Source organism: Prenolepis imparis, unplaced genomic scaffold (genome assembly GCF_030444845.1).
Source record: "Prenolepis imparis isolate NDT839.2.m4 unplaced genomic scaffold, iyPreImpa1.0 SCAF_4, whole genome shotgun sequence".
Taxonomy (NCBI): Eukaryota; Metazoa; Arthropoda; class Insecta; order Hymenoptera; family Formicidae; genus Prenolepis; species Prenolepis imparis.
This window is the reverse complement of record NW_028141162.1, coordinates 13,230,709-13,252,876: the sequence shown is the minus strand read 5'-3', so window position 1 is coordinate 13,252,876 and position 22,168 is coordinate 13,230,709. Positions and strand designations below refer to the sequence as shown.

The window sequence follows — 22,168 nt, the reverse complement described above, 5'->3', positions numbered from 1 at the left end:
TTTATTTTCAAAAGCAATTATAGAAAAATAATTAAAATTCTTTTAATATTTGTTGTTTATTCTTTTTAAAAAATCAAAACTATTATCAATTTATTGCAATGTACCTACCACTTTACTCTACCGTCTGCATTTGTTAAATATTTATAAAATTTGGACCAATTCCATTTGTGTTTAAAATGGCTGACAGCAGACCGCAAAATGTTATAACACGCAATAACAATATCATATTCAGATACTATGGATACATTATATGATAATTTCTTTGTATTTCGTCTTTTTGCAGGTGTAATAGTTTCAAGAGAAGAGTTTTCTGTGTTATAAAACTCAAATGGTGCTGGATTAACATCAAAGTATTGTAAAACAAATCTGAAATAATAAAATAATATTATTCTATAATATATAATATATAAAATTTTAATATTACAAATATATACAAAAAATTAAATTCAATGATTTTTTATTTTCTATTCTTTTAATAGGAAATACCATTATTTAATATCTCAACTTTTATAAACTGGAAAACAAGAACTGATATTTTCAATTTCAAAATTCTAATATCCCAATTAAAATTTAATATAAATACATCTCATCTCAGTCATATATAACTCATTAAGTTCAACTAAAGCCAAATTAAATCAAAATATATTTCATTAAAGCCAAAGTCAATTGCTTGTCAACCTTGTATGAATAATATTATAGATTAAATTTCTTATTATCAAAAGTTGATTGTACGCAACACATTTTTTATACATAAGAAATTTATTGTACATATAATGCACAAAACAAGCATATATCACTATGATAAGCACGTACGTTTTTAGTAAATCTTGATTAACTAGAAGCAGTTTTCCTAGTATGACGCAATTCAATCTATGAATAATATCCTTGTCAATTAGTGCAGACGATTGTATGTCGTTTGCAGATATCGCCATTGAAACGAGTGCTGGCAATAATTCTGGAAAACAATCAGCAACATCTTCTGTGCACTCTGGCTGCATCAAAAATTCGCATAATATTTCTAAAATTCTGTCAGACTCGATTTGATGTATTTCCTAAAGAAATAAATAAGAAATTGAATTCGTATCTATTAATTTTACACATCTATAATTCATTGACAAAGTCAAAATTAATAAATATTAATTTGAAAGAGAGAAACACATGTGAGGATTATAAGTAATATTTTTTTAAGGAAAAATATTTACCTCAGGAGGAAAGAATCTTTGTTTATATTTCTCATTTCGCTCGCAGAAGTTTGACACTTTCTCAATTAACATTCTGCACGATTATATTCCGAAAAACTATAATCAATTATTTGAAAATCACAGAAAACACGTGATGGTCACCATACAACCGTAGGTTATGGACTATAATTACAATCGGAGAGACCACGTGGTCCACGTGTTTCATTCGAACGTGCAACGATGTTTTCAGAACAGTTCGTAGCTCCTCTTATTTCTGAGATCAATCAAATTTGGAGCAATTATAAAATATCGAATATAAATTGCATTCTACAAAAAAAAAAAAAGAAAAATTCAATGATTTTTTATTTTCTATTCTTTTAATAGAAAATACCATTATTTAATATCTCAACTTTTATAAACTGGAAAACAAGAACTGATATTTTCAATTTCAAAATTCCCAATTAAAATTTAATATAAATATATCTCAGTCATATATAACTCATTAAGTTCATTGAAGCCAAATTAAATCAAAATATATTTCATTAAAGCCAAAAGTCAATTGCTTGTCAACCTTGTATGAATAAAATATATAAGTTCATAAAATATTAGAGAAATGATATTTAAATATTTGTGCATCATGTTAATTATTCATGATTAAAAAAATATGAAATAATAACAAAAAATAGCAAAGTAATAGATAGCAATTGATTCCATAGCTATATATGTAATAGCTTTTTATTTGATGTGTTTATTATTATTAAAATTAAAAGACATAACTAATATATATTATATGCAATTAAGAAAAAAGCAATTTTAAATAAAATTGAATTTAGTCTGATGCTTACATTTATGCATTATATAACAATAATTAAAATAATGAATAAACTATTATCTCTATTACCAAATCATATTTTTAGCTTACAAAATTTTATAGTATATTAAGTATAATTTAAAGATTTATAAATATATTGCATATATGCATATATTTTGTTATACCCTTTTTATTATACACAGTAGAAAGTATTAATTACGTACAAAAAGTTCTTTGAATAGGTATTCCGAGGAATTATCTGCTAACGCTCAAAGCCCAATACATCATTATGCATCTTGAACTCCTCCTGTATTCTCTTTTCAATCCCTAGCAATAACATATTGTCTGCTGTCACATTAAAACTAACATATACCGGCTTTCCAAGCTTTATGCTTAATCTTCTAGCCATATTTGTAGATGTAGCGTCTGCTACAGCACCCATAATTTTGGTTGCAATAGGCTGTGTACAGTTCGATGTAAATGAAAAGGACAGATCGTCCATGGTAGGATTAGTAGAATCTCCTATCCACAGATATAAGGAATCTTCCATCTTTATAATTTCACAATTAATAGTAACATCACCAACTTTGGCAACAAAGTTGTGAAATTTGATGCCACATTGCAATAATTCTGCTCGAGGTTCTTGCTCTGCTGCGTTAGCCATTTTTATTATAATCTGTTCTATTTATCTGTGAATCATACAAATTTTATATACATCAGATTATTAAAATATATAAAAAAATAATTACGAGAACTATAGAATATAATCTAATAAACGTAAGAAAGTAAGTTTATTAGACAAAATAATGATTGATTACCTCGCATTTTAAGTAATTCAAGCAGTTTGAATGGCTTTCAAGTACATCGAATTGTTAACAAGCGGTTAATAATTTATGTTTAAACTTCATGTATTTCGAACTTCACACAGTCATCTTGATGTTCCTAAAACCGGTGTTCCAAAACACACTATTTAGTTACAGTTATTTATGATTGGATATATATTTATTTGTCCACCAATCAGATTCGTTTTCCAAAGATTCATTCCGTTGTCTTTTCTGAACGCAGTCGCAAAATCTATGCGTTGTCCTTTTCTATGATCTGTACCTATATTCACACGTGATTCGGTCAATAACTCTTGTTTATATCTAAATAATAAGGCAAGGAGTGCTAAAATTGGCTTCTAAAATGGATTTTCAAACAAATAAGGAAGATACGGTGCGAAAACCATCGAGGCCAAAAGTTGATCATCTCGAAAGAACTGTCAAAATTGTGAAACAAATTTTGAAGGTTAGTTATAACCATTGATAGAAAACTCAGAATATGTTTCATTTAATTTCTATGATATTTTGAATTTATCAGATTATTTTATTGTATATTTGTAACTTACTAATTTATCTGTTTAACTAATTTAATTTATATTACTCCACTATTATTGATATTATAATTTATCATGCATGCATAATTATTTGTTATTATTTGTTACTGCTATATATGTTAAGAATTATTATAATTATTTTAATAACATTTTTAACAAGAATTTAAATGATTGAATGTTAATGAATATTTGTTACAATATAAATGCTCTTTTTTTTCAGAAAAAGAAAACAGATGCTAAAACTGCTAAGAAAAAGAAAACAAATTTAATAAAACGTAAATCCAAACAATTGAAAAACCGAGTGCACAAACCGATACGTAAAGGTATAGTTTATATAGGACACATACCTCATGGATTTTACGAAGAACAACTAAAAAAATATTTCAAACAGTTTGGGAAAGTAACACGAGTACGAGTGGCACGATCTAGAAGAGTACGTATAAATCTAAATGAGTTGTAAATTATTTTATGAGAGTGCAATGATTATGTTAACTTTTAAAAATTTTGTTTGCAGACTGGAAAAAGTCGTGGATATGGTTATGTAGAATTTCTTCATCCAGAAGTTGCTCAAATTGCAGCAGGGAGTATGAACAATTATCTCATGTGTGGTCGATTATTGAAAGGTATTGCTTAAGCTTTAAAATGATATATTAATGCGTTAATTTTGATTGTCTTTCTTTATCTATATAATATACGTGTTTTTTAGCCACATATATTCCACCTGAGAAGCAACACGTTGGATTTTTTATGGGAGTAAATTGGTCAGAAGATAAATATCCTAAATTGAGAATCAGAAGAAGGACAATACTACGTAAAAACCGTGTCGAAAAAACCGAAGCTTACGAGAAGTACGTTAAAAAGTCGCTGAATAAACTTTCTACGTTAGAAAGTAAACTTCAAGATAAAGGAATTAGTATAAAATTTCAACCCGTCGATCTGCCGAACACGGAAAACTAAAAACAATAAACGGTTAAAGGTATGAACTTCATTTCACTTTTTTAAAGTATGTATAGTCCATTATTTGTGAAGAAACAAAAATTTTTATACGGTAAATACGAGCATTTACTCGTAACAATAAACATTTATACAAATTTCTAATGCTTCTGCAAATGATATTTGTGTAAATCGTTATGTACAATTATATCTAAATGTTGTATACTAGTTCATTGATACACTCGAAGAATATATCACGATGTGGTTGTTTCCTGTACGTTCGTCGTGCTCCCTTTCGTTCGTTTCCATTTCATACGCCTATTCTGAAACCACACTTTCACCTATAAAAATGATTTAACGATAAATGGGTACATATATATAGAAATTTCATATTTTATTTATTAAATTCTTTATAATATACCTGACGTTCTGTCAAATCCAGCGCTACAGCAATTTCATAGCGACGCAAACGTGTCAAATAATTACTGTGCGCGAACTCGCATTCGAGATGCCGAACCTGTTGCTTCGTAAACGCGGTTCTCTCCTTCCGCGGCTTCTCACTTGTCCTCTTCGTCGTTTCTGTAATCATTAGAATGATCATTAGAATGATTATTAGAATGAAAAGAATTATAGTAGGGTATTATCAGAATTCTCACATGTTATTTTGAATCTAATATTTATAATCTAATAATTTTTTTAGAAGATCGTTTCTAGCACCAATTTTAATTAGTAAAATTAGTAAAATTTGTTTAAAATTTTTCTATAATACTTTATACTATAATATCATCTAACAAAGCGCTCGAATATATCAATAATCTTAAGCGCATATGTATATTTAAAAATATAATTTTGAATTGAATTTATAGAGATAAGAGTGATGAATATCTATAATGATATGTGCAATTCTCGCTGAAAAATATCCTGTTTATAGCTAATTCAGACGCGATTCTTCTCTCGCGCATTAAGACTGGTCCAGTTTCCTTCTTTACATTCATCATCCGACTCGATCTCGCCGCATCGTCCTCTTACCGCGCGGTTTTTCGCGGTAAGATTTCGCGGCAGCGGCGACTTTTTGTCGCCGGCGAGATGAAAATAGCCGCGTGTACGAGATGCGTCAGTGATTACACCCGCTCACAGCTTGCGAAACCCGCTTTTGCTGGAGAAGCGTGGCTTTACCGCACGACATACACGTGGCTACCGAGAAAAGAGAGAGAGAAGCTGGAGATATGTTCTCCTCTCTTTTTCTCGAGACCCTTAACTTTGCTTCCGTGCCGCTATCTCGGCTCTAATTGCTAGCTGACGTCAATTGCGAGATCTCTCGTATAATCCACGACCAGCATCGATGGTCACTATCGGACCAGTTACTTGAAAGTAAAGCGATGCATCAGACGAGGACGTTAAAGTCATCTTTGCGAGTTGTATTTCCATGCGACCAGTTTACCAACTCAATGACTTTATAAATTATATAATTAACTATATAATTATATAATTAAAGGTTAATTAAATAATTAGCGGTAAATTAAAGCTTTTTCGATATTTGAAATTAATCACCATATATAGGGATCTTTAAATGGACAATAAAAATAAGTTTACATTCCAATTTATGATATTTAGATGAAGAAGCAAGCATGCAAATTTAATTAAAATTACATCCTAAAGCAATTGGACACTGATTTAGATTTCTATCGTCTTATATGATTTTTTTTTCTTAATTGAATATTTAATAATGTTAATTGAAATGTGTGGATTATATACGAAAAAGGATATATTTGGCTTTTTTCAACTTTTGATTGAGGTGTGATTTCTTTATGTATGCTCATGTTCTATTTAATTCAGCAATGTCAGAAACCGATAAAAAGTTCTCAAATTGAGAAGATTTATTTGCTGTTCATCAAGTCAAGCAGTGGCGAGAGACAGAAATTAAAAAGACATTATAAATGTCAGTATAATAGGGAGAGACACAACACGACGTTTATTACGCAAGACGTATACTAGCTCGAGATACATTAAACATTTGATAAATATTTAGATTGCACTGGACCTGTTATGGCCGCATTGGCGACACTAAAGACATAAATCTTCCAATTGTATTGTCAACGATTTACATCGGAAATCTGTTGAAGCTACATAATCCGAAATGTTTAAAATTAATTTATCACACACAGCTGTGCACAACATTATTAGAATTCCTATATAATAACAATTTAAATAATTGCATTCAAATTAATTAGAAATGGCATAAGAATTATTTCCCAATATATTATAATCAATTTTTGATTAATCGATAATTTTTTTTATATAACTTCTAAAATACAACTTTAAAAAAATCAGTTCTCGTACTATAAAGATATAATTTAATAAAAGTTAATAAGAATATAACAGGTATATATATAATTAGGATTGATAGCACATTGTATTACCTTGTTCTCGATGGTGCGGACGTGTATTTTCTTCGAGGAATGAATTCGCATAATTTTCATTTTGTTGTGAATCTTGCCAAAATTGATACTTGTTCTTATCCTCATAATCCATAATCGTATTCTGCAAATGAGGCATTTCCCAAGTGCGAAACATCGTTTCTGCATTTGTCGAGGTGGTCATATGCTGTGATTGTGATTGATCTTGATTCTCGTATAATAAATCTTTAGATTTGCTCGAAGATTTAACATCTTCCTTCTCATTCGATGGATCGATCATCGTATGACAATCTGCAGCATCTTGCTGGAAATATTGCTCCCACCTTCGCAAAATATAATTAATACATTATTATAGTAATATAATAAATATATAATTATATATAAGATATACATCATATTAGTAGTCGCATGATGTTATAGTGCGCAAGATGTTTTAAATGTGTGATAAGTTACAATAACAATAATTTCGAAAATATTTTTTTTATAATATTTTCGAAATATTCTTATAATTTTTCTTATAATTTTTAATATAATTGAAATCACCTTAATTTTAGTAAAATGTGATTTTAAAAATTGCACGCAAACTATGTTTATTTTTTTTTTTTTTACAAAAGCGGAGAATTTTTGAACGAATATTTTTTAGAGTACAAAATATGATAAAATGTTCATAATAATATTAATACATTAATGTTATAAAATAATATTAAAAAACGTGTCTTTAAAATATTTCATCACGGAAAAAAAAATTAGCTACCATAGCTAAATTTTAGCTGTCCCTATATTGCAACTTGAAATTTAGTTATCATGCCTAAATTTTAGCTATGGTAACTAATATTTTTTAGCTATAGTTTAACGGAGAATTCTATCGCTAAAAAATATTAGCTATCATATAGAGCTAAAATTTAGGCATGATAACTAAATTTCATGTGTAATATAGCTAAAATTTAGCTATGGTAGTTAATCCTTTTTTCTGTGTTATTTTGTTTAAATAAATTAAAACACTCAAATATTGATAAAAGTGGAATAACATATATTCCATTAATCACAATTCTGTACATGTGTCAATCTTTTTACGCAAAATATAGAGCTATACCTGTACGTGCGATAATTTTGATTGGTATCGGTGCTTTGAAGTAAATTTGCGATACATGGTGAAGAGTGTAGACGGGCGATTTCGTTGGTCGCAACATCGAATCCGCTGCAGGGATTATTCCAAGACCACTTTTGACACCAAGGTGTCATCTCGCAATTTGTTGTTGCTGATCTCGCGTTCTGTCTTTCCAAATGAAGACACGACGACGTCGGCGGTGTCGATGGTAATTCAAAATTGTTGGATGTTTGACGATGACTGTTTGCAATCGTGTTTTTCGACCACGACATCACGACTAACAATGAGATAAATAATAATTTTGACACTTTCTCGACACGCATGTGTACATTCGACTTGTGTATACGTAAGATTTTTTTGTAAATAAGTTATAATATATAAAAATTAACAAAAAAGCAATTAAACGCGATAAGATCGCGATTTCTTTTTTTTTTTTTTTTTTTTAATAATTATTGACATTTAATATCTCGTTCTTCTACTTATTTCTACTTACTTCTTCTATTTACTTCTACTACTTATAATTTTGTCTAATCTAAAAAGAAAAAGAAAGAAGAGAGACAAAGCACTAATTTTTTATATCTAATTAAAAAGCAAGTTTCTCGTTCGAACATTATAAAACAGTTTTAAAAACTTTATGATTTTTAATGATATTGATTTTCTATCTTCTTGCTCTTACTTTTTCCTCTTTTTCGCCTCTATTTCTTCAATGAAATCACATAAAATTTCGAAGATGTGTCAAAAATTATTTAATGTGTTTAACATTAAACATATATGACAATTGAGAGACACCGTATCTAATTAATCGTTCAAGAAAGTCACAAACAAACACAGTTTCACCACAGGATCACTCCGTGCGCGGTTTGGTGCGAATTGCGTTAACGCCTACTCGGAAATGTCAAACGAGCACATATGACAGCGTCGTCCTAAGACTCACAGTGGTAACATCAGGGTACAACACCATTGAAGTAGTAGGAGTAGGGTCATGGAAACTCCAGAATCTTCTTCCACATTTACTTTCAGCTTTTTGGCCAATCCCCGAATCTTGCATCGTTTCTCGTAGCCAAAGTGACTAATCGGCATTCGCCAAAGAATTCAATTTGTGACATGCGAAGGCGGTCTCATCGAGTTTTTTTACTTCCCGTATATCATTTGCTAAAAATCAAGAGAATTTTAGACGACGCACTCATAAAAGTAACGCTTTTATTTGCGAGCCGCTAAATTTTTAATAATATATTTTCATAAGTATAGAACTTTGAATCAGAATACATTAAAAATTAATTAGGGATATGTATCCTCATACTCTGGATGCTTTAAACATATCTATAAAAATTTTAATAGGTTTTAAAATATACATTTAAATAAACGTTTTTTATAAATATATATTGCAACAATAAATTATTTTAAATTTGCTAAAGCGTAATTCTTCTTTGCTCGGTTAGAATAAAAAAAATTGTTTTTTAAATTTTATTTTATTGTTACGTACCAAGCAAAACAATTAATATAATAAAAAAAAATATATATATAATATTATAAACATATACAATAGATTAAGTATTTGTAAAATTTGATTGTTGCAACATATCAATCGAATAATTATATATATTTAACGTTAAACTTAAGTTAAAATTAAACATTTGAGAACAAGAGAAGAGAGAATTTGAGCACAAGTGTTTATGGACAATTTTCTTATCAGAAATCAAACGTATAGAAGATGTGAAGAAGGAAAATTAAGCTGTAATTTTTTTTGTCGAGCCGATTCATTCACGAATTCGTCGTCGAATATTTCATTGAGGATGGCTATCATTCCATCAATGAAGAGCATAAGTCAATTCCGGAGAGGGATAGAAGAGGAAGAAAGAGTCACCTAAGAAAATATGGAGGTGTGGAGGGCGAGAGCGAGAGTGCAAGTCGGGCTCCGACGCAGCATTTTGAGGGGTCGACCTCTTCTCAAGGGTCACGCGTCTCCATTAGTCATCGGCATTGTTTGGCTTCCTTTTTCAGGATGGTGGGTCACACGCGTGCCGAAAGAGACGTGGCAAGAGGCCTACCACCTCGTCAAGCACTCAGTTCTTGACACAGGAAGAGGGATTCCCTGAAACGAGATACTTCTGACCGCCTAGTGGTGCCAAGCAGTCTCGGTGAACGGAAACGTCGTTTGAACCCGCGTTTTCCGCGTTTCACGCCTCTCACATTGTCAGCTATTTTTTTTCAGCATCCTCTGTATATATTCAATAAAAACTGAAAATCCATGAAAACAATCAGATCTTCAGAATTAATAAAAATTATTTGAATACTATTATTATTAACTATAACACGCGCGTGAATTAGTTAACTTGTGTTTTCTAGACTAGAGATAAAATACTTTTCGCTAATATAAAACATTGAAATACGAAATAATTTTGTTACATATATACATTTTTTTAAATCGATACACGAGGAAGCCAGACATCTACTTACGGATTTTCGACAGAAGATCCGGCCAAGATCGCAACAACTATTTATTTTTTTCACATGACATCGCACGAAACTTGACTTCACAAAAAGGCTTGAATTTGTAAGATATTGTTCGATTTAAATAAAATTCATAGGAAAAAGAAGATTCTATCTTTCGGAAAAGCTTGCGAGCAATTCAGTCATTAGTTGAACAAATTTGAAACTTATAATTATGCGACGAAATAGCATCAATCTGTAAAATAAATCGAACAATACTATTCTTCAACGCAATATTGATTGCTCTTCTATAATACAAAATGCTTTTATCTTTTCAAGTTTATCCAATTGATAGTTTAAATTTTGATAGTTTTTAATTGTTTGATTCCCTGAAAGATAGAATATTCTTTTTCCCACGAATTTTATTTTTTATGACAGATATTTAAATCGGATAATATCTCTCTTAAATTCAAGCCTTTTTTCGTGAAGTCAAGTTTTGTGCGATGTCACGTGAAAAAAAGCGAAATCCCACAATGAATACTTGTCGTGATCTCGGTCAGACCTTCTGTCGAATATAAATCCGTGAGTAGATATCTGGCTTTCTCATTAACAGCCAAAGCAAGATTCTCATGCGACTAACTCAAAAGCTAGATGCTGCTCATGTGTAGATGTATCTAATCATAGTCGCAGCACATTAAGCGCACATTAAATATCCACGTGTTTGTTGCAATTATTTAATTGATTTATTTAAACGAATTAACTGTCCTGTCCCTTGATAATTTATACAAAAATTACCGATCATAAATAATAATAATAAATGGTTGTAATAATAAATCGTTAAACACAATTATCCATTCTTAAAAAAGATATGTTAAATCGATACTCGCATGGGATACGCGCTTCGATAAAAAACTATTATCACGATACAGTTTCGTGTTATTTATCAAAATATAATTAATCGTTAATTATAATAATTATAGAGAATTTCGATGCTTCGTGCGATCATGTTTCGAAAAGAAATTCGACAATATATGATGCATCTCGCATTACTTTCTTCTCGCTTAAGTCACTCATTACCCGAATGATAAGAAGATGATCGCGTGTCTTAACAATTATGTACTAAAAAAAAAATGATAATTAAATACCGTATGATAATTAATTTGTTATCGCCTTGAAATATTCAACATTTTGTAATATTGATTGTGTGTGTGTGTGTGTGATGTAATAAAAAAGTATATATACATATATATATATATATATATATATATATATATATATATATTGAAATCAGCGAATTGTTTTTCAACCAATCTATCTAATTTATATATATCTAGTCTATTTTGTCTGCACTGATTAATGCACAAAACGACCCCAACTTTTCCTCGATTCTTTAACAGAAGCTTATAAATTACAAGTGTAAGACGACGACGTGTGTATTCTTGACGGCGCATTGCATAATGCGCGCTTGTCATGACAGAGCGATCCTCGCGAGAAAGCTTCGGGCGAATTGCGATCGACAGTGAACTATGCGTGAATGATGATATTCGATGTCCAAGTGCCTCTCTTGGTGTATTTTTGGCAGACACATCTGGCCGAAGCACCGGGCCCTTGACGCGTTTTCCGTCTTTCGGACGCAGTCGACGCTAGTTACTCGTCGTGGCAATGTTTGTCCGTTCGCTAGATCCTGCGGGAGCGTAACACCTGTTCGCCAATAAGTATGGAGGATCGCCAAGCACAAGGTAACAGCACAGGAAAGTGTTAAAGGATGAATCCAAAGGTATTATTAGGGTATAGAAACACGATATACAATTTGGGATATTTAACAAAATCAACCAATCATTACCCGCATGACACACATTACTACTTATACACAGTGTTTTCACAAATCGCGAAAAATTCTGCAAGAACGTGAAAAATGCAGCTTACTCTGAGATTAAATAAAAACGCAATATATATATAATAATACGCAATATAAAATAATCATTAATTTCTTAACTGAAGTGAAGATACTGACACATAACATGTGCGAGAATTAAAAATTAATTATTATATATATATTTTTTTTACTAATTATTCTGTCGCTTTTATTATTTATATAATTTATCTATTATTTATTTGTTTGATATAATTTATCTTTATTTTATTGTTAACAATAAAAATGTGTGTACAATTTCATAAATGATAAAAAAATGCTACAGGAAGTTCGCGTCACGGATGGTACATGAGAACGCGAATCGCGGTAATGATATTCATCTGCGTGGCCGTCAGTTCGATGATCATTTTCTGGTTCGTTAGTTCGATTATAGAAAATCGGCGGGATGATAGATACAGGGGGTCGAACGGGAAATCACGTAAAATGGCCTACTTAGAGAGACTATCCGATCAAGTTTTACCATTGGAGTACACGTAAGCACAAACAAAATATTTAATAAATATATAAATATATATCTATGTATAAATATATTAATAATTTTTTCGCTTTTGATTATTGAAGCATCATATTGAAATAAAGAAAAGAGATATTTTTCCAATCATTAAATTGAGTTTTGTTAAATCTTACACTAATGCGTGCTGGTATCAATGTGTGTAAGTTACTCAGTTGTCTGTAATATCAATTAAAGTTGTCTTTTTAATATCAATAAAATAAAATAAAAAACTAAGTAAATGTGCACTAATTGTAAGTATATTCAATCGAATTCGTTATTAAAGATTTCTTCATATTTTGTAAGCAGAAGAAGATACGCTATGATACATACACGATACCTATTTAAATAAATTTTTTTAAATTTTAGATCTCGAATTGAAATAGTATGCAATGTAAAATTAATAAGGTTGTCACAGTTAAAATAGTGACAGACTGACATTGAGTTTTCTGTCTGCGCCGCGTGTCAATCATCTGAATGATTGATATTGCAGACGTAAACTAGAATATCTGCAATGCATAACTTTACTTGCTCTTTGCTTGCTGAGACTAAGATTAACGTTAGAATTTAATCATATCGAAATGGCGAGGAAATAAATATGTATTTACGTTTAGAGCAAGTAGCACATCTAAATTAAAACGACTGAAATATATTGACTCATGTTGCTTTTGCTTTTCGATCATTCATATCGCAATCTTCTTTTTGGAAAAATTTACTTGCAGCTTAAAAATAATCCCTATATTAGAGGAGAAAAATTTCACGGCGATCGGCGTCGTACAGATTCAATTTTATTCCAAGATCCCAACTAAGCACATACGCTTTCACGTCCGCAAGCTCCTCATTCAAAACATTAGCGTGAAGGAATATCGTTCGCCGAATGTGTCAACGCTAATTAGCAAATACGTCATGATGGATGAGCAAGATTTCATAGATGTATTTTTTTTGCAATTACTAATGGCGGGAGAGACTTACGTTTTGCACGTAGAATATACGATTCCATTGCATCAAGAGCCGATAGGATTTTTTAGAAGCGCACATATCGATCGCGATACCAACGAAACCAGGTGACAATTGACGCAAAGAGAGAGATGCTATTAGATATTAATATTACTTTGTTACTATCAATATAATCTATTAATATCGACAAAAATTAAATTTTGTAATAATTAATATCGACAAAAGTTAAATTTTGTAATAAAATATTGAGTGCAATTTGTGTTTGTATTACACATATTTGTATCTTGTAAAATATCTTGTCTTTAGATGGATAGCAGTGTCGAATTTCTCTCCAGATTACGCTCGCACGGCCTTTCCATGCTTCGACGAGCCGTGGATCAAAACGCCGTTCCGAATTTCAATCGGCAGAAAGTTTAACATGCGATCGCACTCGAATTCAATGCGAAAAATCACCGAAGAAATGTAAAAGTTATATATGCAAAAACTTATATAAGACTTATATATTCGCGTTTAATTATATACAAAGTTTGATTATAAAATATTCAAATTTAATCCAGTTTCTTATCTTCAGTCGTAATATGCCAGGATATGTTTGGGACCATTACGAGAAGACATTACCGATGTCCACTTACTTGGTCGCCTTTATGGTTACCGATTTCGTGAGTTACAAAGTTCCCATCAGTGATCGACCGTCGCATACGATCTTTTTCAGAAAAGAGGTCGCAAATAATACAAAATATATCAGCAATTTAATACCGAAATTGCTCCGTTTAATTCAGAACTTTACCGAATTTTATTACGAATTGGACAAGCTGGATATGATTGTGGTCCCCAAATTTGCTTATTCCGCGATGGAAAACTGGGGCCTTATAACGTTTCGGTAAACAAAAATTTGCAATAATTTCGCAAGAGGTAGAAGTAGAATTTTTCGCAAATATAACTGGCATTTTGTATTTTTTGTATTTGTATGTAATGTTGTCAATTAAAACACATGTGTGTCAATTATATTAAAATTTCAAATACAGCTAAATTGCAAGCTATGTTGATATTGCTATATTAATATTTTTAGAGAAGAGTCCATCCTCATAAAGGAAACTGATGATATCGCTAATGTTAAAAAAGAATTTGCTAGTATCGCGGCACACGAAGTCGCCCATCAATGGTTTGGTAATCTGGTAACACCGAAATGGTGGGACGACGTATGGTTGAAAGAAGGATTCTCCTCATTTTTCGGATACTTAGCATTAAGCGTGGTAAAGTGTTTATAAATCAATTTTTTAATCTAATTCTAATCTTCCTTCCGACCTTTTCCCAAAGTTATCAGTCACAATTACGAGTATCTCTCTTGCTATTTCTATTTTTCAATATTTCTGATAATTGACTGATAATTTATCAATAGCTTCATCATGCTTATCGTGTCTTAATGGTTTACGAGAACTATTAATTATTAATTTTTATAGTTGCGCAATCATGACTTTGTGGCACTTACTCGACGATTATCTTGCGATTACTCCCTTGATCTTCCAGCTCGAGCCTGCATCTTGGGACCTGCAGGCCAGCTTCCTGATTGAGTGTCGCGACGTGTTTGACAGCGACGCCGACGAAACGGCACACCCATTGCATATTGATCTGAGCGAACTGAGCGAGCTCGCTTATGTCTTCGATTCGACGTCGTACGTCAAGGGTAATTGCATGGCGCACATGATCTATCATTTTCTGGGTGAGCGGATCTTTCTGTCGTCTATCCGCCGCTACATCCACACATACTGCTATCGTAGCGCTAATCAGACGGATCTCTGGAGCGCTTTTCAGGCTGAAATCGATGGAGCGAATGGGCTACCGGCTTCTTCTTCGGGGCTCCGCATGAAGGACGTTATGCGAACTTGGACGTATCAGGCAGGCTTCCCTGTCCTATACGTTCGACAGAATTGTGAAACCGGTGCGATCGAACTTACGCAGGTGCGCCCCAGGTTTATCGCAGATCGATTTATACAGGCGTGTTTCTTCATATCTCTCCCTTGTTTTGTCAACGACAAATTATTTATCGATGGAATGCGTTTACGACGATATTAATTATCGTTATTCTTTCAATAAAACGAGAGAAAAAGGACGTTATGTGGCTTTATAAATTATATAGGATTGCTTCTATGTATATACTTTAATCTCTTGGCTACAGATCTCCTCCGATTAATCTGGAATCGATTTTTTCTTTGCGAAATTTTATTCGAGTTCCATATTTAGTCACGAGCTTTCATCATTTTGGATTAATTAGTAAGGTCATTTATTTTTTGATTGAAAGTTAAATTATAATTGAAGAGGTAATTTAAAAATGTAATTGCTGAAAATGAATAATTTTTATTAATTTGCAATTTCTGCATATGTCAATAATTTTTTCAATTCCACACAATTTCTCTTTCTTATATTTTATATATAATTATTAAATATTTAAAGTTAATCATAATGTTTCATATAAGCATTATGAATAACTTTTACGGAAAAATATCGCAATTTATATCGCAATAGATGTAAAACACAACCGTGAAATATCTGCAGTGGACGTCGATAAAAATTGCTCAATTATACGATATTTGTGTTTCAGAATCGATTTTATCATTATGGCCTAAATAGTACGAGCGAAGAGTTATGGCATATCCCGTTGACGTGGACAACCGAAAATGAACAGCAATTTGGTAATACCCTGCCGAAGGCATGGATGGTCAAGAAACGCATGAAAATTAATGACACTGCTCTGAGCCGGGCAACTTCCAACAATCAGTGGATTCTGTTCAATATCAATCAAACGGGTAATATCACTGTCGTAATATCCGCCGTTCAATTAAGAAGATAATATCCAGAGCGATATTTTCACCGTCAATGATCGGTGTCGATCAATTTGAAAATGTATCCGAGCCACTTTTAAATTTTACAAATACTATTTCATATACAAAAAATTTCAGAACTATCGTAAATATTAAAAATTGAATTAAAAATTTTGCAATTTATTTAAGTGTCTCGAGATTAATAATCCACAAGCTATACGTATATAATACCATTTTTCTCTGTCACTTTTAAATTATTCAAGATTTTTATTAATAATTTATCGTTCTATACTTTACAGCTTTGTATCGTGTCAATTACGATATAGAAAATTGGAAATTGCTGACAAAATCTTTCCGAGCTTTGCCGAAAGTAGCAAAAGTGCAAGTGCTAACTGACTCGTCTGCAATGGTTAACGCTAGACTGCTCGATAAAAGAATCATGTGGAGTATTCTTGAGAAACTGGAAGCAGAGAGAGGAGAGATGTTGTGGACACCCGCGATGCCTTTATTGACTACCATCCAGAGTCGTCTTTGGGACTCAAGTATATTCGAGGTAATATCTGAGATCTTCAACATCGTATACATCAACGATTACACTCAATATCCGTACAGTAAAAAAAAAGACTTTGTTAATTATTAAAAATAGTTTTTCTGATTACAAGACACACATAATTATACACCTGTGTAAATCGATGGATCCTTAAATTTTCGCGATATTTTCGCTATGTTCGCAGCTCAATCGAATTCTTCCGTGATCATAGATTGTTAGGAAAAAATTTGAGCACATTTCGTTTTATTATTAATTTATACGGCCGCGGTGCGCGATAAAATATGCGATATAATCGATGCCGCCTCGCGCGATCTAAATCGTCCGCTATGCAGTTCTACCTTATGTCGTTATTACGCGCAGTTAAGGCTTAAGTATGGCATTATAAAGCGTATGATTATCCCTGAGACAGATATATAAGCGATCATCGGCCCATCGGCCGTCGTTACGATTCGACGTTCTCAATTAGGTCGGAGGACTCAATCATTATTTGCACCGAAATACGAGGCACGTAACATTTAATTAAGCACTCGCGCCGACCAATGCTGCCGTAACAGTTTCCTTTTCACAGAAGCCATTATTGCAAAAATATACGAGAGGAAGGTCTCTACCGCGAGTAAAGAGGCGGGTCCCGCGCGCGATTTCTTTGGACGCTTCGTGTCCGTAAACCCTAACGTGCCAAATTAAATAAATACGCCGCGGCGTATCTTCGTGTTTTAATCCACCCAGTTTATTGCTCGTAAATTCTGAATAAATGGAATTACTCTCTTACTCTTGCGCGAATCAACCGCAGATCTCCATAATGTTGTGATAAATATCGCGGTTACTTTGCCTTCCTTCTCGCAATTTCACAAGAACATTTTGATATTTTGCAAAAAGGTGAAATGAAAGCTTGAAACGGGAGAGTGACATTCGAATTGTAGCAGCAGTATGTAGTTCCTTTTATAAAAAAAACTCTGCACAATACATAAAAAATTAAGAGAAAGGGAGAGAGAAGGAAGGGAACATATAGTTTTTAAATTATACCTAAGCACTAATTTCAGATTTTGTATTTTTAAAATTATTCTTAAATTATAAAATAATTGATTATCTTTTTATATGTTTACGGATATATTATAATTTTAATTGCTATAATATCTTACAATATCTAAAATGTATATATTAGTTGCATTTTGCTCCCTCTGAATTATATATTTCAGCTTCAAAAATATTAATATAATTAATTTTTCTCACTTTATTTTTTTTTAAATTTATTTTACATTGAAATTCTTCGACTTAAAGAAAAAGCAAAAGTTTAATCGGCTTCTTCCAGTTCGTAATGTGCAAATTCATAGACGGGGTGTATGGCAACATAGCACCGTCGTTAGTCCATAAAGATCCTGTGCTGTGGACAGAATTCGAGGTCAATGTAATGAAATCGGCATGTTTGGCGGGTCATCGAACATGTTTAATAACAGCTGTCAATTTCGCTTTTAAAATACTACGAAACGAATCAAATTCGTAAGTATTATTTAGCGCTGTAATTGCTCTAAATACTGATCGTATATTTAATATTGAATGTAACTAATTATTTTTGTAATTTATTTGTTTATCGACGCAATATGTACGTTAAATGAGAATCGTATTCGGTGTTAAATATACGATGAAAATTTATTTTAACAATAAACACTATTATGATAGAAGAAATATCACCGTTGAACTAGTGTTCCAGAAAAATTTCGTAGCTGGACGTATTGTACATTTATGAAAGTTGCCACGGACGAACAATGGCTAGCATTCTTAAAGAGATACAATGAATCAGCGATATACGAAAAGGAAAGCCTCGCCTTTGCATTAGGATGTCACGTTAACTCGAGTCTGTTAAAAAGGTAAGTTATATGTATAAAAATAAAAATTCACATATCCGAATTCTTCATATTATTATTATTATTATTATTTAAAAGACATTCAGAATTAGTGCTTTAGTTGCTTTGAATTAGAAACATTTCATTTTTTATATGTGATATCATCATTTTGTTATTTCGAAATTTAAAAAATTTTGTATAATAATTCGTGTTTTCTTTTACATAAAAATTATCATTTTAATCTTATTCTAGAATAAGATAATCTATCTTAAACATATACTTTAAGTAAAAATAATCTTGTCTTAATTATAAACGATAATACATATATGTATATGAGAGATTTAATATACAATTCTTATGAATCATGCAATCATAAATTATGTTAATATAACAAATACTTTCAGATATCTGCCTGTGATATTTTCACAAAAGAATACGCCTAAACTTGCAGAAAAGGCTTTAACATCCATTGCATTAAATCCACATGAATATCACGTTGCAATGGAGTTTTTAATTCAACATTGGGATAAATTTAATATGAATAAAACAGAAGAACATAATAATTAGTAAGTTAAATTTTAGTCACATGACAAATGTCAACTGTTCAAATTTTTCTTGAAAAACTAACGATTGAAAATTTTTTATTTAAAAATATGATGTGATTTTTCTATACATTTTATATATTCATATTCCAACTTGTTAATACGATATTTTTATACTTTACTTCCAGCATAAATGTTACTCTGATCAATACGTTGCGTGCTTTCGAGAAACATATTCGTCAAGAAGAGGACGTGGAAGGGGTAAGAAAATTGCACGAGTGTGAAACTTAACGAGGATCGGAAAGTGAACGAAGTAGCGTTCCCCGAAAACAGATATGCATATCTTGCGGGTATAAAAAGTGTCGAATATTATTATATAACCGTCACGCTCTTTCTTTCCCAGCTAAGACGACTAAGAAGCAAGAGCGAGAAATACGACACCGTGATTGGACAGGTTATTAATAGAGCCCGGATCAATGTCGCGTGGTACAAGGAAGAAAAAAACGAGGTAACGGGTCTCTGGTTATTCAGAAAGTGAAACGAAGTCGTTCGCACCTGACGGCCAAACTTCACTCAGTTCAAAAATCTTCTCGGTTTTTTTTTTTTTTTTTTTTTTTTTTTTTTTTTTTTTTTTTTAATTTAAGCTGTTTCATTAGCCAATCGGTTATTATGACGATTGTTACCTAATGGCATTTAATGAATTCTGATGTATTTACCACCTATCGTAATTTACATGACAAAGTAAGAAAGCATACATATGATAAAACGAATCCTTTCAGAGCTGTTTATGTGTTGTCAGTTTTAAAAGAAACAAGAAAGTTTGCCTGCAAAGTGCTAACATTTGATTCTTAAATACATATATTCTCTTGTAGACGTTGAAGATACTGAAGGAAATTTCTACGAGATACTCCGAAACGAAAAATTGCAGGAAGCGGAATTGACTGTGTTGAATATCCATGCAAATCACAGTGCCAGCTATTATTAGCGATTACAAAAAACCAATAAAATAATCACAAATAATTTACCGAATGTTTAATTATACAGATGTCAATACCAAGATATAATTTTTCATTAAAAAAACTGCATTTTCACGTTCGCATTAATGAAAATACGATAAAATAAAGAATCTATTTTTTATAAGATTATTAAACGTAGAAGGCTTCTACATAGAATTGTATGCTAATTTTTTTTCTTGAAACACGAAAGATAAATCGATATAAAAATATCAATTATAAGCAAGTACAACATACGGTATAAAGAAAAAGTATTCTAGGATTCAAAAGATGATATTTTTCCTCTTTTTTCTCGCGCATTCGAAATCATCCCTCGAGTATCAAATGGGGGGAGTCAAAGGGAGTCAAAAATAATTCATCAGTTCATACGAAATAATCAGCTGCAAGATTATTAATACAACATCGCGGATGTATGCAGATAAATTCGGAATATCGTCAGCATCCCCCGAGGGAAGAGAAGAAGTTCTTGCCGCGAGAAGCGCCGGCGGAACCCCGCTCCTAATCGGGCAGTAACGAGCCGGGCTTTCGTGTGGTCGGAGAATGTTGCTAAGTAAGGGATTGATTCACGAGCAGTTATAATACCGCCAAACCGAAGGCCCTAATAGATTCAGGTCAATGCCACTACCGTTCTTCGAAGTCGTTTATTATGTGGGAAGAGCGGACCTCGTTCTCATGCCACACAGGTCGCCGGTAACCTGTGTGTGCAACGGGCTCTCCGCAGCAGCGGTAAGATTCGCCAGGAACACCGAAGTCGAAGGACCCATCGAGAGAACCTCTCTCTATCCACACGGGGGGATTCTTCCTCCGCGCGGTGTCTTCTTTTATTTTCACGTGCGCCTCTCTCGATGTGGTTCATTGGACAAAAATGAAACACGATTCGATTCACTTTTTCCTTTTCATCTTCGTATTTTTTTTTTTTTTTTAATATTGATTACGTTGTATGATCAGGAGGAAACATACGTGCTAAAATAAAAATCGGCACAATTGTTTTGTTGTACTATAAATTACTTAAATTTTTCATCATTATAATAAATATTTAATTTAATACAGATTTGGGGAGGGTCTTTCAATATAATATGCTTAAATTGTATATATGCAGAAAATAAAACTGCTAATAGTAATATGTATCTTTTTTGTCGATTGAAATTGCAAAGTTTGTGGAGGGAAGTTGATTGGTAACTTTCTCACGCCTGAATGGTTACCCTTTGAAAAAAAAATCTCACGCCAAGTTGTTTTGACCAGCATAGTTACACGAGTGGCGTTTAAGTTCATTTTTGAAGAATGTTTCTAGTATAAGTCACGTATTGGTTTCTGAATTAATATATATGTATACCTATCGTATTCACACGTATATGGGCACAAACGAAAATATAGAAGAATAAAATTAGCATTTAATTGTAATTTATATTATATTATTATTAATTTATATTATATTAATTCCAAGATTTTCTTAATTATTAAAAACGCATATTTGATGAATAAATAAATTTCTCCTCGAAATAAATTTCTTCGCGTTTTCAACATGCTGTAAAAATTACTTTGTCTGACATTAAAATAATAAATAATTTAAAAATAATAATTAAAAAATTAAATAATTTAAAAAAATAATTAAAAAGAAACCTTATACATTTTAATATAATAAAATGAATAAAGACTCTTCATGGAGTTTTGTTCGTTTCACGGTGGTTATAAGAAACGAGCACAGTTAGAGAAGATTAAAGAAAGAATCTCTCTCTTCTCTCCCTCGAAAAGAGGGGTCAAAGAGCGC

The 22,168-nt window shown here is 31.8% G+C and overlaps 5 protein-coding genes across 9 annotated transcripts in view; 2 read left to right on the top strand and 3 right to left on the bottom strand.

Annotated features, from left to right (window-relative positions):
* Window positions 1-1,453, bottom strand: part of LOC145935339 (midasin) — a 94,995-nt gene extending 93,542 nt beyond the window's left edge. The window contains exons 1-3 of the mRNA XM_083036557.1: window positions 1,203-1,453; window positions 814-1,052; window positions 109-366 (exon numbers count right to left, since the gene is read on the bottom strand). Of these exons, the coding sequence (XP_082892683.1) occupies window positions 109-366; window positions 814-1,052; window positions 1,203-1,274 (569 nt within the window). The 5' untranslated portion in view covers window positions 1,275-1,453. The remainder of the gene's footprint in view (window positions 1-108; window positions 367-813; window positions 1,053-1,202) is intronic.
* Window positions 1,454-2,003: 550 nt separating this feature from the next.
* On the bottom strand, window positions 2,004-2,942 carry LOC145935029 (proteasome assembly chaperone 4). Its single transcript, XM_083036020.1, has 2 exons — window positions 2,811-2,942; window positions 2,004-2,681 (listed from the first exon to the last, which is right to left on the bottom strand). Exon 2 carries the CDS (start codon window positions 2,654-2,656, stop codon window positions 2,255-2,257), a length of 402 nt encoding a protein of 133 aa, XP_082892146.1. The 5' UTR covers window positions 2,657-2,681; window positions 2,811-2,942; the 3' UTR covers window positions 2,004-2,254.
* Window positions 2,943-3,081: 139 nt separating this feature from the next.
* On the top strand, window positions 3,082-4,697 carry LOC145934895 (MKI67 FHA domain-interacting nucleolar phosphoprotein). The gene is made up of 4 exons (XM_083035751.1): window positions 3,082-3,279; window positions 3,588-3,800; window positions 3,882-3,990; window positions 4,074-4,697. Exons 1-4 carry the CDS (start codon window positions 3,178-3,180, stop codon window positions 4,322-4,324), a joined length of 675 nt encoding a protein of 224 aa, XP_082891877.1. The 5' UTR covers window positions 3,082-3,177; the 3' UTR covers window positions 4,325-4,697.
* Btn (buttonless) lies at window positions 4,511-9,880 on the bottom strand. Of its 2 annotated transcripts, XM_083035749.1 has the most exons (6): window positions 9,690-9,880; window positions 8,760-8,977; window positions 7,811-8,102; window positions 6,721-7,040; window positions 4,722-4,879; window positions 4,511-4,641 (listed from the first exon to the last, which is right to left on the bottom strand). In XM_083035749.1, the coding sequence occupies exons 3-6, from the start codon at window positions 8,095-8,097 to the stop codon at window positions 4,555-4,557; spliced, it is 852 nt and encodes a 283-aa protein (XP_082891875.1). In that variant the 5' UTR covers window positions 8,098-8,102; window positions 8,760-8,977; window positions 9,690-9,880; the 3' UTR covers window positions 4,511-4,554. The 2 variants fall into 2 exon arrangements, with proteins under 2 accessions (XP_082891875.1, XP_082891874.1); XM_083035748.1 differs by lacking the exons at window positions 8,760-8,977; window positions 9,690-9,880 and having other exon boundaries at window positions 7,811-8,154.
* A 1,959-nt stretch (window positions 9,881-11,839) lies between these two features.
* LOC145934893 (thyrotropin-releasing hormone-degrading ectoenzyme-like) lies at window positions 11,840-20,448 on the top strand. 4 transcript variants are annotated; one of them, XM_083035746.1, is made up of 16 exons: window positions 11,840-11,994; window positions 12,454-12,661; window positions 13,401-13,742; window positions 13,942-14,097; window positions 14,207-14,294; window positions 14,415-14,515; window positions 14,705-14,888; window positions 15,163-15,594; window positions 16,235-16,439; window positions 16,754-17,007; window positions 18,314-18,501; window positions 18,705-18,869; window positions 19,250-19,411; window positions 19,576-19,648; window positions 19,791-19,895; window positions 20,260-20,448. In XM_083035746.1, the coding sequence occupies exons 1-16, from the start codon at window positions 11,973-11,975 to the stop codon at window positions 20,326-20,328; spliced, it is 2,754 nt and encodes a 917-aa protein (XP_082891872.1). In that variant the 5' UTR covers window positions 11,840-11,972; the 3' UTR covers window positions 20,329-20,448. The 4 variants fall into 4 exon arrangements, with proteins under 4 accessions (XP_082891872.1, XP_082891870.1, XP_082891873.1 ...); XM_083035744.1 differs by having other exon boundaries at window positions 14,207-14,515; XM_083035745.1 differs by having other exon boundaries at window positions 11,874-12,032; window positions 14,207-14,515.
* Window positions 20,449-22,168: the final 1,720 nt, after the last annotated feature.

Bases quoted from the DNA above. Each gene is read 5' to 3' on its own strand.
- LOC145934895 (XM_083035751.1), top strand. From the start codon at position 3,178: ATGGATTTTCAAACAAATAAGGAAGATACGGTGCGAAAACCATCGAGG. The intron at 3,280-3,587 runs GTTAGTTATAAC...CTTTTTTTTCAG, and splicing joins TTGTGAAACAAATTTTGAAG to AAAAAGAAAACAGATGCTAA. The intron at 3,991-4,073 runs GTATTGCTTAAG...CGTGTTTTTTAG, and splicing joins GTGTGGTCGATTATTGAAAG to CCACATATATTCCACCTGAG.
- LOC145934893 (XM_083035744.1), top strand. From the start codon at position 11,973: ATGGAGGATCGCCAAGCACAAG. The intron at 11,995-12,453 runs GTAACAGCACAG...AAAATGCTACAG, and splicing joins GGAGGATCGCCAAGCACAAG to GAAGTTCGCGTCACGGATGG. The intron at 13,743-13,941 runs GTGACAATTGAC...TCTTGTCTTTAG, and splicing joins CGCGATACCAACGAAACCAG to ATGGATAGCAGTGTCGAATT.
- Btn (XM_083035748.1), bottom strand. From the start codon at position 8,148: ATGCGTGTCGAGAAAGTGTCAAAATTATTATTTATCTCATTGTTAGTC. The intron at 7,041-7,810 runs GTATAGCTCTAT...TATTTTGCGAAG, and splicing joins CAAAATTATCGCACGTACAG to GTGGGAGCAATATTTCCAGC. The intron at 4,642-4,721 runs GTATATTATAAA...TCATTTTTATAG, and splicing joins TGGATTTGACAGAACGTCAG to GTGAAAGTGTGGTTTCAGAA.
- LOC145935029 (XM_083036020.1), bottom strand. From the start codon at position 2,656: ATGGCTAACGCAGCAGAGCAAGAACCTCGAGCAGAATTATTGCAATGT.